General features: G+C 36.2%; 1 protein-coding gene and 1 pseudogene across 6 annotated transcripts in view; both read left to right on the top strand.

Moving 5' to 3' along the window:
* On the top strand, nucleotides 6,106-7,962 carry LOC109845739 (annotated as a pseudogene).
* LOC109845579 (phosphatidylinositol/phosphatidylcholine transfer protein SFH12-like) overlaps nucleotides 10,563-16,995 on the top strand; it is an 11,209-nt gene continuing 4,776 nt past the window's right edge. Inside the window, exons 1-11 of one of the 6 annotated variants that reach the window (XM_020414847.1) lie at nucleotides 10,563-10,822; nucleotides 12,073-12,122; nucleotides 12,434-12,683; nucleotides 13,489-13,588; nucleotides 14,383-14,649; nucleotides 15,466-15,543; nucleotides 15,626-15,727; nucleotides 15,818-15,867; nucleotides 15,948-16,047; nucleotides 16,310-16,402; nucleotides 16,511-16,600. In XM_020414847.1, coding sequence (XP_020270436.1) covers nucleotides 10,617-10,822; nucleotides 12,073-12,122; nucleotides 12,434-12,683; nucleotides 13,489-13,588; nucleotides 14,383-14,649; nucleotides 15,466-15,543; nucleotides 15,626-15,727; nucleotides 15,818-15,867; nucleotides 15,948-16,047; nucleotides 16,310-16,402; nucleotides 16,511-16,600 — 1,386 coding nt within the window. In that variant the 5' untranslated portion in view covers nucleotides 10,563-10,616. Of the gene's footprint in view, nucleotides 10,823-12,005; nucleotides 12,123-12,433; nucleotides 12,684-13,488; nucleotides 13,589-14,382; nucleotides 14,650-15,465; nucleotides 15,544-15,625; nucleotides 15,728-15,817; nucleotides 15,868-15,947; nucleotides 16,048-16,309; nucleotides 16,403-16,507; nucleotides 16,601-16,995 lie in introns of all 6 variants that reach the window. The other 5 variants (XM_020414846.1, XM_020414848.1, XM_020414850.1 and 2 more) reach the window with 5 other exon arrangements.

The following is a 16,995-nucleotide window of genomic DNA, read 5'->3' as shown; positions in this document are numbered from 1 at the left end:
AGAAGGGGAGGGAAATGACGGGAACTTGTCAATTTTCTCTTCTCCTCGTTTATCTCCCAATTTAGGGTGTAAGATTTTAGTGTAAAATTTCCCCTCATTTCCCTCCTCTATCCTCCCGATAAAACTCCCAAACAAGGTTAAACTCAAATTTCTCTTCCCCTTCCCTTCTCTACCCTCCATCCAAAAACAGCACAACTCGGGCATCATTCAATAACAAGTAATGCTCGTGCCTCGACAAATCCATCCCCAAAGTTGATCCCATTTCCAGAATTATAAGTTTGAGCAAGGTGACAATTTAGAGATGCTGAATCTTGTTTATTCTGCTGTTGATGCAATTGCTCATAGGAATATCAATAAGCCCGTAGCATCCTCCAATAAGTTTGAGCAAGGTTAATCTTGTTTATTCTGCTGTTGACAATTTAGATAGACAACAGGTTAAGGGTAAAATTCCTCTTACTCTGTTATATATTTGAGAATTGCACAAAACTTTGTATTAATTTGCATTATTTTAAGGATGTTTGCTTCTTTCAAGCCCATCCAAACTCCTGACGTATAAATCTACCTCCTTGTCCATGCTTGGTTTAAATCATAGATCATCAGTCAACTATAAAGTTAAAATGTTCTCTTAGAATTAAAAACTTCTTTTTTTATTGCATGGGTTTTAGGATGATCAATTTATCACAAAATCCATCAAAATTTTCAATTCTCTGTGGAAAGACGATCCTTTTCTTGCCAAAACTCAATAGGAAACATCATCATGATCCTTCTGCCCGCTAAAACGTTTATTAAAAAAAAAAGCAAACACGTTAACTAAGCCTCCCCATTTGCAGTTCAGTTATCATTACTATGCTCATCGAAACCATTATTTTAAAACTAAAAAAGAAAACACATTCCCTTAAGATAAGTTAGAAAGCTTGATTCTTTAGTAACAAAATCGAATCTTTTCAATAGATTCCAAAACGAATAAAAAAAAAGAGAAAAGAAAAAGAAAATCACTTACAACAGTCTCCTTGTTAACACCAGAGGCGAGAACAGAGAATGCGACGCCATTTCTCCCCTTTAATCCCTTTTCCAAATTTCTCACCAAATTCACGTTTTTCTTAGAACTACACTTTAAACCTTGACCAAAGATCTCACTGTCCCACCTCCCAACACCTCTCTCATTAACAAAAGCACTGCCCTTGAGAGCCATTGAGAAAATGGATCAAGCCCAAGTGATAAAAAGATGAAAAAATTTTAAGACCCAAATAAAAAAAATGGAGTTTAAAATCTTATAAATCCCAAATGGGCATTGTTTTTTCTGGTGAGCCTCAAAGTTTAAGAGCTTTGCTTCAAAAGGGGTTCGAGGATGGTGACTTGTGACGTGTGAAGAGTCAAGCTAATCTTGGAATTTAGTTTCGTTTTTGTTTTTGTTTCACCAAGTTTATGGAATAGGAATGATATTTGGACCTGACAGTAGCGTTTTCATAATTAATGAAATCCAATTGAATTCTAATCCTGAGTTTGATTCAATTTTTTTTTAGAATTGCTATTCTATAAAATGGCTCAAACAGTGGTAATTTCAGGAAACCCAAATCCGTTTTTTTAGAGGAATTGGGCGTGATTTCTGACACCTCTCCCAATTCTTATTCCAATTCTTATTCCGATTTCTGACACCTCTCCTAATTCTTTCTGAACCAAAATGGTATTAGGAATTGGATCAATTCTATAAAAGTGAGATTCCTAATTCTTTGGGTGAAACAAACATAGAACGCAAAATAAATGAGATTCCATAAAACTAAAACTTGTCTATAAATTTTATATGGATTAGGTTGGAATCCATAAATAAAATAAGATTCCTAATCTTATTCCTAGCCTCTATTGAACCAAACATGCCCTTAGAGTTTTTGTTTTTATTTTTTAAAGTTTATTTAGTTTGATTTGTAGGAATAATTTCTTTCGTTAGGAAAACTGTTTATTTTGTTTTCTAAGAGAAAAAATTGAGGTAGTACGATATGACTAATAACACATTCCGCTTTACATTCTCGTCTAGAAAAATAGCTATCTTGATCAGATATAGATATTATTAGTCTCGATGATTTAACTTATTGGCTAATTTGATTGATAGAAATACTAAAATAACATCTAATATTATGAGTAGAAAGTAGCGAAAATAATATATATTTTTTCTTTTGATCAATCCAATTTTTTTTTTGAACCGATCTTTCCGCAGAGATAACACAGTGCATGACATTGACATCATCGAAGCGTTTGTTATCATTGTAGGATTGGCAAGAATAGCAGGTTTGGGCTCAGGAACTCAGTTTGACAGGTTGGCGGTCGATCGCGGGTCTTTGCGCTCGACCGAAGTCGTGTACGGGACCTCACTGTGCCTCTGGATCTCTGGCGGTCGACCGTGAAATTTTCTGCTGTCTTGGGAAGTCTCTGGAGTTGATGCGGTCGACCGTGGCAATGAACCGCGATACCTGCGTGGTCGACCGTCACGGTCGACCGCCAAAGCGGTTTTAGGTTGGGTTTGGTTTTCAGACCCGTTTCGTTTGGAGTTGTATATATACCCTTAACTCGTTTTTAGGGTCAAAGCAAGAGGGTTTTAGCAGCCATTGAGAGGGGTTTTGTGAGCTTCTATTGTTGGAGCATTTGGGAGAGATCAAGAGTGATATGTTATGCGTTTTGGTGAGATTTGTAACCCTAGTTGTATCTCCTTGATTTTTAATAGTGAAAACTCTCCCTACCTTGCCCCGTGGACGTAGGCATTCGCCGAACCACGTTAAAACTGGTGTATCTTGTTTGTGACATTGATTTGGTGTGTTGCTCTCTCGGCTATTTGATATTGGATCTCGGCATCGGGGGTTTTCCCAACAAGTGATATCAGAGCTCCAGGCAACGTTTGGGCTTTTTTGGAGGAGTAGATCAGTTGAAAAGTTTATCTAGAGCTTTGGTTGGTGTTAAAGGTAGGATCTTTGTGGTAAAGTTTCTATCTTTTCAAGTTGGATCTATTTCTTGTTTGTTCCGTAATTGTTATTGGGTGCTTTGAGATATATGGCCGGAAAAGATAAAGGTGGGGAGGGTTCTTCTAGTGTGAAGACCTTCCAAAGTTTGAGTATCCATTCAATGAAGATAGATGTGGAGACAGACCCGTTTCGTTTGGAGTTGTATATATACCCTTAACTCGTTTTTAGGGTCAAAGCAAGAGGGTTTTAGCAGCCATTGAGAGGGGTTTTGTGAGCTTCTATTGTTGGAGCATTTGGGAGAGATCAAGAGTGATATGTTATGCGTTTTGGTGAGATTTGTAACCCTAGTTGTATCTCCTTGATTTTTAATAGTGAAAACTCTCCCTACCTTGCCCCGTGGACGTAGGCATTCGCCGAACCACGTTAAAACTGGTGTATCTTATTTGTGACATTGATTTGATGTGTTTGCTCTTCTCTCTTGGCTATTTGGTATTGGATCTCGGCATCGGGGTTTCCCCAACAACACTGACGTAGAGATTGACGTGCCATCTTGTTTGAAATGCAGTGATTGACTAGGGTATAGGACGTGAGATGTTGGGCCTTGGGCCTCATTTGCTTGGCTATTTGGTATTGAAGAATTTGATAGATATTGCTCAAATCTCTATAAATGATCCAAGTTGACCCTAAATCATGCATACTTGTCTTCTTCTATATATGGTTTCTCTAAGAACTTGTGTCCCCTTCAACACCAACAATACATCCACATGGTCAATTTATTTATCACAGCCTCAAATACTACAAATACCAGATATACTCTCCCTCAGCCCGCTAAAACCTCAACTCTAAAACCCCACAAACAAATCCCTGATCAATTCTCAAACCATCCGGTCTCCCAAAAATGGACCACCTCCACCATCAGATCATCCCCAACCTCGGCCGTCTCCTCCGCTGCCTCGCCGCCCTCGCCCTCCTTTCCCGTCTTCTCCAATGACCTTCTTCGCCGTGCCACCGCTGCTGTCGCCAGCCCAAGCTTCGCTTTCCTCATCGGCAACGCCCTCGCGCTCCTACTCTCCCGGTACTCTCCTGGTGACGACAGGGAGCTCGGCCGTGATTACCTACAAGCGCCGGTTAAGGAGGAGGACGAGGCGGCGGAGGTTGCTGACGTGGCAGTGGAGGAGGAGGAGGAGGTGGTGGTGGTGGTGGATGATGATGATGATGAGGAGTTTAGGAGGACGGTGGAGGAGTTCATCGAAAAACAAGTGAGGTTTCACAGGCGGGAGTCTAGGGAGCTTGATTGCTCTGCAGGAACAGCAGACCGACAAGAAGAACTATAAAGTGTTTATCCCAAAATTTTGGAGTCTATGGGGAAAATGAGGATATGATTACTTACTATTTACGATTATAATCACAAGTATACATTTGTATACTTTTTTAAAGCTACACATTAAGGATGAAACTAAAAGATTACCTTGAGCTGTGGTCTAGAAATGTTCGAATGTTGTGTACTAGCTTCACCTTCCAATTTAATGGTCTGTGTTTGGACAGCAGAGGGATCAATTTCTTGAATCCAAAGGTGAACTAAAATCATTTCTATTTCTAATTATTTTCAATATATGAATTCCAATTCTAGTTATTTTCCTTATTTTCCTCTTCAACGTCTTGTTGTTTGTCTCTTTTATTAATCGGTGATGCACATACTTTGGAGTTCTAAAGTCAGCTGATGCAAGCTTAATGGCTCCCCTTGATACATTCTCTGTATTTCCTGATGCTTAAAAAGCAAGCGAACACATTAAAAACTATACCTGAAAACATGCAAATGAGCTATTATGTACGTTATATATCATTAGTCCTATTTCCTCTCCTCCATTTTCTGCCCAAATTATGGTCGTTGCGTCATATTATGATGCCTAGATGAAAATTCAATTCCTCCACCTCCTCTTTGTGTTTCTTTTTTCTTCTTGAATTTGTGATTGTTTTGGGTGTTTGCATCTTGAGAAACTATGGTAAGAAAAAAAAAGAAAAAAGCGAAAAAAAAACTATAGTCATGAGCTAGTTTACTAGGATTTATAAACATGCATCGAGAACCAAATTAAGTCTGTCAAACACTTACACTACTAGACCTCGTTTGGCAAAGGGTTAAGGAAGAGGGGTTAAAGAAAATGATTAATGTACTTATCACATTCGATAATCCGAAGGACTAAATTATTAAACCGTTAAATAAGTTTTATTTTAGTCATTGTGATCAGTATTTTGTCTCTCACATTCCAACCTTTTGTTTTCACCTTCCATCTGTCTGTGTCAGTAAGCTTAGCAATCAAACATGTTCATATCAGTGGAAAGCATATTCAACGTTTTATGTCGAGGTGGTTGATTGCTACTATACCGAAACACCTTTAAATGTGGTTTATGTACTATCTGAATTGCAAAGATGGTTTGCATCCAGTCACCCAGTTTTAATGGGATTCTATGAAAAAACTTTAGTCTTATAGATTAAGCATTATATTTTCTTATCATGTTCCTCCAGGGCTTACCAGTGATAAAGGTAATCTGGACAAGGGAAACATAGGCCTAGGAAACGCCAGCTCCCCTACCATGTACTTGACGCAAATTTGCAGATACTTCACCAATTTTCTCTGATCATGCTCAGAAGTGATCGTCCCATGAGGACGAATATTGGTACTGTCACTGTAGGGTAGGAAAACCCGCGATAACTCTAGCGAAGAACATGATGTCCTATGGACTACTTTCGCATATGCTTTTAGAGACATGGTAAGAGATGTATGCACAGTACATAATAACAGCAACACAAACAACACAGCTACTGTTGGCGCACATGGAAATCGAACCCAGACTCCCACACAAGGAGCGACGCGCGCGGCTTTGCTACGTGACCTACTAGGCTGCCCAAAAGTTGTTTGCTTCTATTATCGCATATGGCGTAAAGAGAAATAACTTGATTCTTCCAACTATTGCATAAAATTTAACTTTTGTTATTGACCATCTTACTTTATAATTATGAAGACAGAAGAAAGAAATACTAACATTTGGCAATCAAGAATATAGATAAAGAAAAAACATTGAATAAAGATAACCTCTGATCGTATGGAGGTATTATTTACCGACCCATGGAGTACTGAACCAGAACTTACTCTGATTCTATGGATGAATAAAGCTGCATGAAAATTCACCCTTCTCCTGCTTCCTAACATTTTAATCCATTTTGCTCGTGTCATAATCAACTGTCTAGTTTTTACTTCATTTCCAAACCGCCGAAAAGCTTTGCAATAAGCATGACATCACCATGCTAATACCTGCTACTTAGAGTACTAGCTAGCCACAAATTAAATAGAAGACAAGATAAAGACCAATGACTTCTGCAATCAACTTAAACACTTTTTTTCTGAATAAGTTGTAACTAAATACTTATGGCGTCGCGACTATCAGTGTCGAGTACAGTTGATGTTCAACCACTTTGAAGGTAGATGCCAGTGATTTGTATCCAACCTAGAGCAGGTAGCTCCATATGCCCATTGATTCCTACATACTCAAACTTTGTATATTGATTCTATCATAATATGCATATTAATTGACTGATTACATCCTTGCCAAATGACTTCAAAAGAGAGAGAATAGAGAGAATAAAAGGTAGTATTAGTTATTTCTTGAGCAAGTTGTGAGATAAAAAATATATGGTTCCTTTTAAAAAAAGGCTAATGACAACCTAATTCTAGGAGGAGTTAATCATCCATAAGAATCTGACTAGAACTTCGCATGCCTAGCTACTAAAGCTAGTACATATCGAATCCACTATTCTTTGTTCATTTTGAGATCTTCAGAGATCGAAAGAGAGAGTCACCATGGTGAAGAAGACTGTGCTCAAGGCTCATATCACATGCCAAAAATGCAAGAAGAAGCTCATAATGTTTTGGTAATCTCTATTTCCTATCACATTCAACAAACAATATTATGCATACGCTATAGCTCTAATGTTTTGGTCAAGAATGCTAGTTCATAAATGGATTTTTCCCATTGCCATCTATTTTCTAGCAAGAATCCGGTTTCAATTGGAAAACTAGAATTATTAGTTAATTTTAGTTACTATTGAATCTTTAGTTGGCTATTTAATGTGATTATAAAGCTCATCAGTTGAAGAAATGTACGCCAAAAGAATCGGATTGAATGAGACGGTCAATATTCTACACTGTTCATGAAAGAGCACGGTTTAATCAATAAGATGCAAGGGTTATATTTCAAATGTTAGATTGCAAAAATTTATTAAAAATTTTGCCTATTGTCATGAGGCTGGTATAGATCTTTGAAAAGTATATAGTAAATTAGCACGAACATTTAGTTTTCAAGGAACTCCATAGCATTATGATGACTAAGTACCCTTATCTAACAGAATATAACACATGTAAAGCACAAGATATTAAGGAGAAATTCATAAAGAAATTATCAAGTCTCATGGCATGATCCACAACAACAGGATACCCAAGGATACTTTAGTTTAATAAGTTTCTATTTGTTCTCTCTAATGTAGAAAGTTCAAGATGTTATTAAATCACACAATTTATTGAAATTTAATGAACTCCATTAATTAACTATGAAAACACATGCACAATATGAAATTATATATGTTAGTAATTCAGGGTGGATGTTAACTACAAGCCATGTCATGGCTTGTGAGTTATGAACAGGTATTGATAAGATCGAGATCGATTAAGAAAAGAGTACCCTGACAGTCATTGGCAGTGCTGATTTAGTAGATGTGCTCAAAAGAACAAGAAAAGCTGGAAAATTCGCAGAGGTGATGAGCATAGGACCACCTCCAGCACCTCCAAAGCCCGTCGATAAGAAACCTGATGATAACAAACCCGATCAAAAGAAGTCAGAGCATCCTCCACTGTTTGTAGTTCACATGCCTCCAACGTGTCAGTCGTGCCACCAACTGAATCCTCAAATATATATGCACTGTTTTGTAGTACTGATGGGAGAGAGAGAGATCATGTAAATTTTTTTTATAAGTAGCTAGAAGTGAAATATTTGTTTCAAAACATGAAAAGAAAAGAAAAGATCAAGGCTTTGGCTTGATTGTATTTTCAATTTGAGCACTGCTTCTACATACAATACAAAAAAAAAATTAACAAAGATATATAGCTATATATCTCTGCCTATAACGAATAAAGACTATAGTGTTGGATCTGAGATGCAAGTCTAGAATGTAATGAATAAGATTACCTATAGTTTTTCCCAAAACTAACCAATAAGCAGTAGTCCCAAACACAAAAACAAGAAATCAGAGACACAAGATTTTTATAGTGGTTCGAGTAAACAATTTTACATCCACTCTTTCTTTTCGCGAAGTAGCTTCCTCATTATGAAAAAGCTTATCTGAATTACAAACCAATTTAGAAGGCATATAAGACTAAGTCCTAGTTTATCCCAAAACTAATCGTCTAACCTAACTCACCACAATAAGTAATTTCTTGCCCTAGCTAGTTCATAACCCTCAATGCAACTGGCTTGAGTATGTTGGAACTAAGATGTAAGCCTAAAGTGGGTGAATAGGGTTGCTATCATTTTTCACTAAAATCACAGAATATGCAGCGAAATAGATAAAATAAAAGTGAAAAATAACCAACTAATTAAACAAGATTTTATAGTGGTTCGAATAACAATCTTACATCCACTCTTCCTTATCATGAAGGGGCCTCCTCACTAAACTAAGAGTTCACCCGAATCATAACTTAATTCAGTAGGCTTATAAAGACCGCATCCTGAAATCTATTCGAAGCTAGTGATCTAATCTAACTCTCCACAATGAGTAACACCTAGTCCTATATAGTACCAACCCTCAATTAATAACGGCTTGAGTACGCCATAAAAATAAGTTTGAAACAAACTAACAAACACATTTTAAACACAAAAAATAAGAAAGATCTTATAGCCCTTTTCGATTAACAAACCGTCATTCAATGAATCAAAGTGGAGCTTGATGAAAAATGGTGTAGATGATGAAAGCAACTCTCCTTACTGAGATGATCCAAATATGATGAGCGCGATGAGAAAGAGTTTGTTGGGGCTTCGAGGTTTCAAAACTTTAATTCAATCTTCTTCAAACAAACCCTAAAATTTCTCTCTTCTTCAGACTCTTATCAAATCCCCAGAATCTCCTCGTCTAATTTACCTTTTTCAATCTTTTATAGCTTCTAATTAATTTGGAAAGAGATATTCTAATCATAGTGAAAGTTACAGATGAAAGAAATCAATGAAGAGTTATGATTAAGTCATCAAATACACAATTATTCATTGTCACCATTGATGGGCCTTCACGACTATCGTGGTTCCTAAGAAACATCTATGGATTCTTGTAAACCATTGATGAGTTGAAATCTTATTTCTAAAAATCTGCAATTTGTTCCAGTAGACTATCAATGATCTCTTACCCATTGATAGGTTGCTGAGGCCCATTGATGGCTAAAATCAGCACTTGTGCTTATTTTTGCATCGTTTCGCCTCGTGCACTTCGTATATTTATTTTCGCATGTACTATATCATCTCAAACAATTATTAGAACCAAATGAGAGTTTATTATTACTCAAACAAGAGCTAGTACGAACTACGTTACAGAGTACACCATAAAAGAAGTTCAATAAACAAACAACAAATAATAGCTAAGCTCAACATAAAAAATGATCTCATAGCCCTTTTGTTTAGCAAACCGTTCTCCAAATGATTGAAGCACAACTTGATGAAGAACGAGGATGATGATGAACTTTAAGGTCAACTCTCCTTGTTGTGAATTGATTGGATGATGTTGTGGGTGGCGAGTAAGCGATCGACGAGACTCCGAGGGATCGAAAAGGTTCTCCTAGATCAATTTTCCCAAACCCTAGATCCTCTCTCTTTCTTTTTCTTTTTCTCCTCACATTAGTTCAAAAAGAATACCCTCAAAATGTAAGAGAAAAATAGAAGTCCATATGTGACGAACGACTGAGATTAAAACCTGAAATATGAAAATGTGTCGTTAAACCGTCGATGGTTGATCTCAACCATCAATGGTGTCGAAGTGACCATTGATGGTGTTGAAATGACCATTGATAATTGATGAACCCATTGATGATCTAAACCTCTTAGAACAGTTGCACGATTGATGATCTATAGCATCATTGATGGTCTCATGGTCACTATCGATGGTCAATGTGGAACCATTGATGGTCCAGCGCTGAATCAACTTTTCAGCTGATTTTCGATTATTTTCGTCTCGTTCGACTATCTCATATATAAATTAGACTCAAATGAATATTTGTTACTACTCAAATAACAAATATCGCACTGGACGATGTCCTAACATATAGTATATGCTGCATGTGTGTAACATCTATAACTACAAGATATAATTACTTACCAAAAAAAGGAGAAATTTTAGTTGCTACTCATGTATAAATACAGTCCAAGAATGTTATGCGCAGAACCCGACAAAGTTCAGGAGGGTTTACTAATTGACAGATACCGAGATTTGGGAGTAAATTTGAAAACGTGATAGCTTTGAGGGGTGTTTAAGTAAAATATCCCATTTATTCTCTCTGTGTGAGCTCCCTCGCTCTCCTCCAGACTCACAAATCTCCTAAATTTTGCGGGATTGCCTTAAAATAGTAGCCATTAATGGGGAAAAAAAGACAGCTTTATCAATGGAGTCGCTTGCACTTCGGCAAGCCTCTCTCTCAACCTCACAACAAAAAAGAGCCAAGAGACCTCGTCAACCCCCACAAGAATCTCGATCAGGTTCCATCCCAAGCATCAATTTTGTTCCTTATAACCCTCCCTTTTCCCCTCCTCAATCTCTTTTGTGTTCCTCATTGCGCTCGCAGGTAAACAGCAATAGATTCCTATTTCCCAAAGATGATGATTTGGAGTAGAAATGCTCTATATTTGTTGGGTTACTCTTTGTTTTGCAATTAGATATAGATTTCACGTGGAAATTTGATTTGGTTGCTTTGTATGGGTCTTGAAAATGTAGCCCCATTCCCTATTCTCTTCTTATTTGTTAGAGAGCTTGGAGGATTCGCCCCTAAAAGCAAGAAAATATGATGAGAAGCTGGATAGGACAAATTTCAAAACAGACTTCTTTGCCAAAAAAATCCCAAAAACCGACCTCTTTTAAACTTAATTTCAAAAACCGATCCAGTTGGGCTGAAACTGGGTTGGTTTTTGAAAAAAACTTCTCAAACTTCACAGGAGTTGAAGTCTCGTGAAGTTTTGTTACGTAAAATACTTCACGAGACTTCAACTCCCGTGAAGTTTGAGAACTTTTTTCAAAAAATCGATCCAGTTTCAGCCAACTGGGTCGGTTTTTGAAATAAAGTTTGAAACAAGTCTTTTTTGTGATTAAGATTCAAAACAGGTTGGTTTTGAAAATTTGTCCAAGCTGGATATGATACTATTTGATAGAGACCTAGGCAAATTTATATCTTAAAACTATATCTATAAACCAACATAAACTACCAACATAGTCAAATTGAGACTAAATGGGCTTGCCCCCATTTTAGTTATGTTGCAATCAGTGAAAAGTTTCCGCCTTGGCTTTCGCTCTTGGACCATGAAATCCTTCTTTAAGAAAGAAAGAAGAAGAAATTAAATCATGTATTTATTGCGTTTAAATGTATATTTTAGGTAAAAATGCTAGTCGAGTTAGGGTATGCATTGTGATTGGTGGGTTTTTTTATTTATTTTGCAATTTGAAGTAGATTCTGAGCAGAAATCTTTGCATTGTGTTGGTTGGTTTTGATACATTATTTGGGTATGACTTATGAGCTTCTTTCACTTTTGATTTTGAATAAGCTCGTCGTGCCATTTAGAGTATAATCTTCAATTTATTGACATTCTTGAATGTTCAGTTTTAGGATGCTACCTTCTTATGATTATTCAGCTGTAGTGGTTTTCATTGCCTGGGTCTTGTTTCTCAAGTATAATCAAATTTGAAACACTTTAGTATTCTTTGTCATAATCCAGTATCCATTGTTATCATTGATATAAAGTTGCTGTAATTTCCAGGTGCTTGGAAACGCGTACGCGTTGCTATCCTCCTTCATATGAGTTCTTAACTGTCTTTCGTATACAGGTCCAGTTCGTCATTAAGAACAATGAGCGAAGTTATGGACCGAAAGCATGGTAAATTAGTTTCGTTTACTTCTTTCTGTTTTACCATATTTGGATCTTTCTTGGTCCAGATGGCTTAAATTTTTACATACATCACTCCATTTCTTGTAGGCGACTCGAACTAAAATTTGCTTAAGGGTTATTTGCACCTAAGTACCCCAAAGTTTACTCTATTTTTAACTTTAACCCAAAAGTATTTTTTTAATGTGAAAAGTACCCTAGTTTACCTTGTTTTTAGCTTCAATCTCCCTATTTTCTTTTGCCCAAAAGTACCCCAAAGTTCAACAAATTTTTACATGTATCGGGGGCATTATTGATTACAGGTCTTGAAGGCCACGTTGAGAACTCGGAGGATGAGAGGAAAATAAAGTCAGGATCTCTGAAGAAGAAGGTTTCATCGAAGTTCAGGAATTCCTTGTCCAAAAGGGGTAGGAGAAGCAGTAAAGTGATGTCTGTTGCCATTGAGGACATCCGTGATGCTGAGGAAATGCAGGCTGTCGATGCCTTCCGCCAAACTCTTATTCTTGAGGAGTTGCTTCCTTCCAAACATGATGACTACCACATGATGCTAAGGTCCCTCTTTAACCTCAACTTTATAACTATCTAACATAATTTACATTAAATTTCTATGTAAAAAAACAAGAACAAAATTTACATTAAATTGTTGTTCTTGTACTGTTTGACATTTATCTATCCAGGGAAATTCAATGTACTAACTAAAATAACTTTCTTTGAACGAAAGGTTATAGTCTCTCTTTGTTATATTTGTGAAAGCGTTAATTGTGGGTACACCCCTTACTATCGCCCAATTGTAGATAGAATCATAGAACCCCTGCAGTTCTACTGTTGCTGATAAACCCTTGAATGAGATTTTTTTTACTCTTGTACCCTCAGAGGAAAAGAAATTTTTTTTTTTTGACAAATAGACCTCCTAGCATAAATAGTAAAAAAAAAAACTCAGGAGGTCTGATCGGAATTGGGCGATAGTATAGGGGACTACGGGGTCTATTCACAACAATAGAACTTCTGGGTTCTATCCGCAATTTACCCTTTTTGAAATGAGTATTTGTAAACAAATTAACTAGAGCTTGTTTAGCACACTGAAATTGAAATGAATGCATAATACAAGTTCAGCTTAGTTTACAAGTAGACTCATGTTTATAAACTAACAATAACTTGTAACTGAAACTATTTATCACGTCACTTTTATCTTGGAAAATTCAATTGTGAAGAGGGTATATGAGATATTTTGCTCTATAGATTTCTGCGGATTCAGTTATCAGTTGGCTTCATAATAGAATACCTCTGTTTCAATAGTTAAACGAAACATGCATTTCAAAGTAATTCAAAACATATACATTCCTATGAAATCGTGCAGATTTTTGAAGGCCAGGAAATTTGACATTGAGAAAGCAAAGCAAATGTGGTCTGATATGCTCCAGTGGAGGAAGGAATTTGGTACTGATTCTATCTTGGAGGTAAAGTTCATCCTCAGGTTATTCAGAATATAATAGAACCATAATAGAAGCTGTGCCTCTAATTTTCTTTACCGTTTCAATCCCTGTCTCCCTTCCTTCTGCAAATTTAACTATTTAACTTCTTTTTATAAACCCTTACCTGTGTATGAAGCACCCCTTAGATATTTTTTTCCATGCCATATATAAAAATCACTCCAACATGAGATATATCTTAATACTATTTACATCATAATACTACTTTGATTTATCATAATATTATGTATTTTTAGCACAGCTTCTTTTTTCTGGATAAACAATTGAATTAGGTCAATTTATGAACAAGTACTTAATTTAGATAAACCTTGTCATACTAATTAGATAAGTATTATTTTAGCGCCCTCAGCTTGTTCTATTTGCATTGAAAAATTATCACTTTTATCATAATGTCTTAGATTTTAGGTGTGAAAACAATTTCTGTTTCGCTTTCTGTGTTGCTTTCTTGGATAAATACTTGAAATTTCTTGATAGCAGTTATTCTAATTTTCATAAATGTAATTATATTTCACTATTAATTTTCTGCAATGTTTCATTTTCCAAATGTGCATAGCACAGGTTAAGGATATTATTTCTAAGAAATTGAAAATTTTTCTTATAAAAGACATTACAGGCTGCACATGACAGCCATTTCCTTCTGACTTCTTTGGTCTCTTACATCACCTCTTTTCTAGAAATAGTTCCGTAACCCACTACTCCCTCAATTATTGATCTATTTGCTTTTTAGTTATCTTAAATTTCTTTTTTTTTTAATTCTCCAGGAATTTGAATTCAAGGAGCTTGATGAAGTCCTAGAGATATACCCACAATGCCACCATGGGGTTGATAAGGAAGGCAGGCCTGTTTACTTTGAAAAACTCGGGCAAATCGACTCCAACAAATTATTGCAGGTCACAACTTTGGACCGTTACATGAAGTACCATGTTAGGGAGTTTGAGAGGTGCTTTGCTGTGAAGTTCCCTGCTTGCTCTTACGCAGCAAAGAGACACATTGACCAAAGCACAAGCATCCTTGATGTGTCTGGTGTGGTATGAGATCTTTGATCCCTTCATACACTATCATAAGCTGTCTAAATCCTTCTATTGGATCAATAAATACATTAAATTTTAAGGAATTTATCAACTTAATAGCATCTATGTACCAATTTATGAAGTGAATGGCCTCATTTATGTCTATGTTCAGATATACATAATAATTAATAGGGTAAAATTTACAAAACTAACACGACCATTGGGGTTTTTTTGAAAAAAAATCATAGAATTTTCTATTCCAGATCTATCATTGAATTGTTGGAAATTGTTTACAACGATGTCAATGTCTTGTGTAGAAGATCCAAACTACTATTATTTGTATCTATCCACCAGCAAAGTTCACAGGATAATTTAGAAGATATATAAAGTACAAAAGGGTAAGTTAGTCCAAAACATTGCACATGTGAAGCAGGTGACAACTTAGGCCAACTTCCGTCAAGCATGGTGGTTTAGCGAAAATGTGCACGGTGGTTTTCTATAATAACTTAGTTCGTGGTAGTTTGTGCAAAGCACATCAAAGTTCTCGGTAGTTTTATAAATTATTCTGTATAATACTTCATCGTTGTTCTCTATGTACACATCTGGGTTACATGATTTGTTTAATCATGTCCATGCAACCTTCATACATCTTATGTATTTGTCATATGAATGAGAATATCTAAACATTGGACCTATGTCCTTATGATAATATTGTTTCATATCTCAATCCTTTTCCATCACGAGTATATTTAACGTTTAAGGGCATGAAACTGTAAGAAATACATCTTTGGAACTTCTGACTTTGTAATCTTATTTCTATTATTCTTGTGTCAGGGATATAAACAATTCAACAAGGCAGCGAGAGACCTCATTGGCCGTATTCAGAAAGTCGATGGTGATAACTACCCTGAGGTACTTTCCACGATATACAAAACTGTCAAACAAGCGATTATATTACTCCATTATAACTTTTGTGAACTATTTTATACCACAGACGATGTGCCGCATGTTTATCATCAATGCAGGTCAAGGATTCCGACTTTTGTGGAACACCGTCAAGAGTTTCCTTGACCCAAAAACTACCGCAAAAATTCATGTAAGGTCATTAAAGTAATTGTATATACTGAGAAGTGTGTATATCTCATCCTTAGAATTGAATGTAACAAATTATAATTATGTACATCAGGTCCTAGGGAGCAAGTATCAGAGCAAACTGCTTGAGGTGATTGATGCCAGGTTTGGTTTCATAAATTTAATAGCGTATTTATCTTGCATTCATGAATTATATTTTCCATTACTTATATTGTCTTTTACAGTGAATTGCCAGAGTTCCTTGGGGGTACTTGCAAATGTGCTGGTGAAGGAGGATGTCTTCGCTCAGATAAAGGACCGTGGAAGGATGCCGAGATGATGGGGGTGCATATGATTATTTATTTTCTTTCAATATTTTTGTTGGGTTTTGGCAGTTAAGAAACTATATATTGAAAAATATCTTCCTTGATGGAGAAGGATATGCTTTCATTATCCCATAGAGAAAACCATCTTCATAATTTTTGTATCTATAGACCAGACAAGTAATAATTTATTTGCTGAATCAACTATACAAACTTATCATAGAAGTTTGAAGTCTAGAATAATAAGTTAATGGCTCTACTGATGATGGAACTACTATATTCAGATGATTCAAAATGACAAGAATGGAAAGTCAAAGTCCGGTCCTTTAGTTGCTGATGAGAAAACAATCTCTGAGGATGAGATAGTGTATCCGAAGGTGCTGGCCAGCAACTTACTCTTTCCTGCCCTGTTCTTTTTTCTTCCTTTGGTTGCATATGAAGGTGTTTCATGTTTCTAAGGAGTAATTGTTTTCCATGTGAAGAAGAGAGACTCCTTCCGTGGGGAGAAGGATTCTTGCACCCGGAAACCACATCTAGCACCTGTTCATGAGGAATTTTGCAGTCCCGATTATGAGGTAATTATATAATTAATTGTAATACATACACTAGAAAATAAAAATCACAACATTTTTCGATGTCTGTGTAAAATTCTCGATACGGGCTTATATGTTTGCTTATGCATGCCTCCTTGACCAAAAATATAAACTTACTACAGGATTGGCTTTTTAGCAACTGGCTTGCAATATTTTTCGATGTCTATAAAATTCTGGGTACGACATTATGCATTGGCTCTTGAACAACATTTTTTTGTTGGCTAAGAGTGACTGAAAAAATTCATGCATCAACTGTTTCCCCCTGATAATGCTATTAATAAATGAGAGGATGGGAAAAGAGAAGGGTCTAATGCGAAATAAATATTTAGTTTAGTTGGAAAGTAGCCTTACTAATTTTCTTAACAAACATGCCTAAC

Source organism: Asparagus officinalis, chromosome 6, assembly GCF_001876935.1.
Source record: "Asparagus officinalis chromosome 6, Aspof.V1, whole genome shotgun sequence".
Classification (NCBI taxonomy): Eukaryota; Viridiplantae; Streptophyta; class Magnoliopsida; order Asparagales; family Asparagaceae; genus Asparagus; species Asparagus officinalis.
Note: the sequence above shows the minus strand (reverse complement) of the source record. Positions and strands in the feature narration are given on the sequence as shown.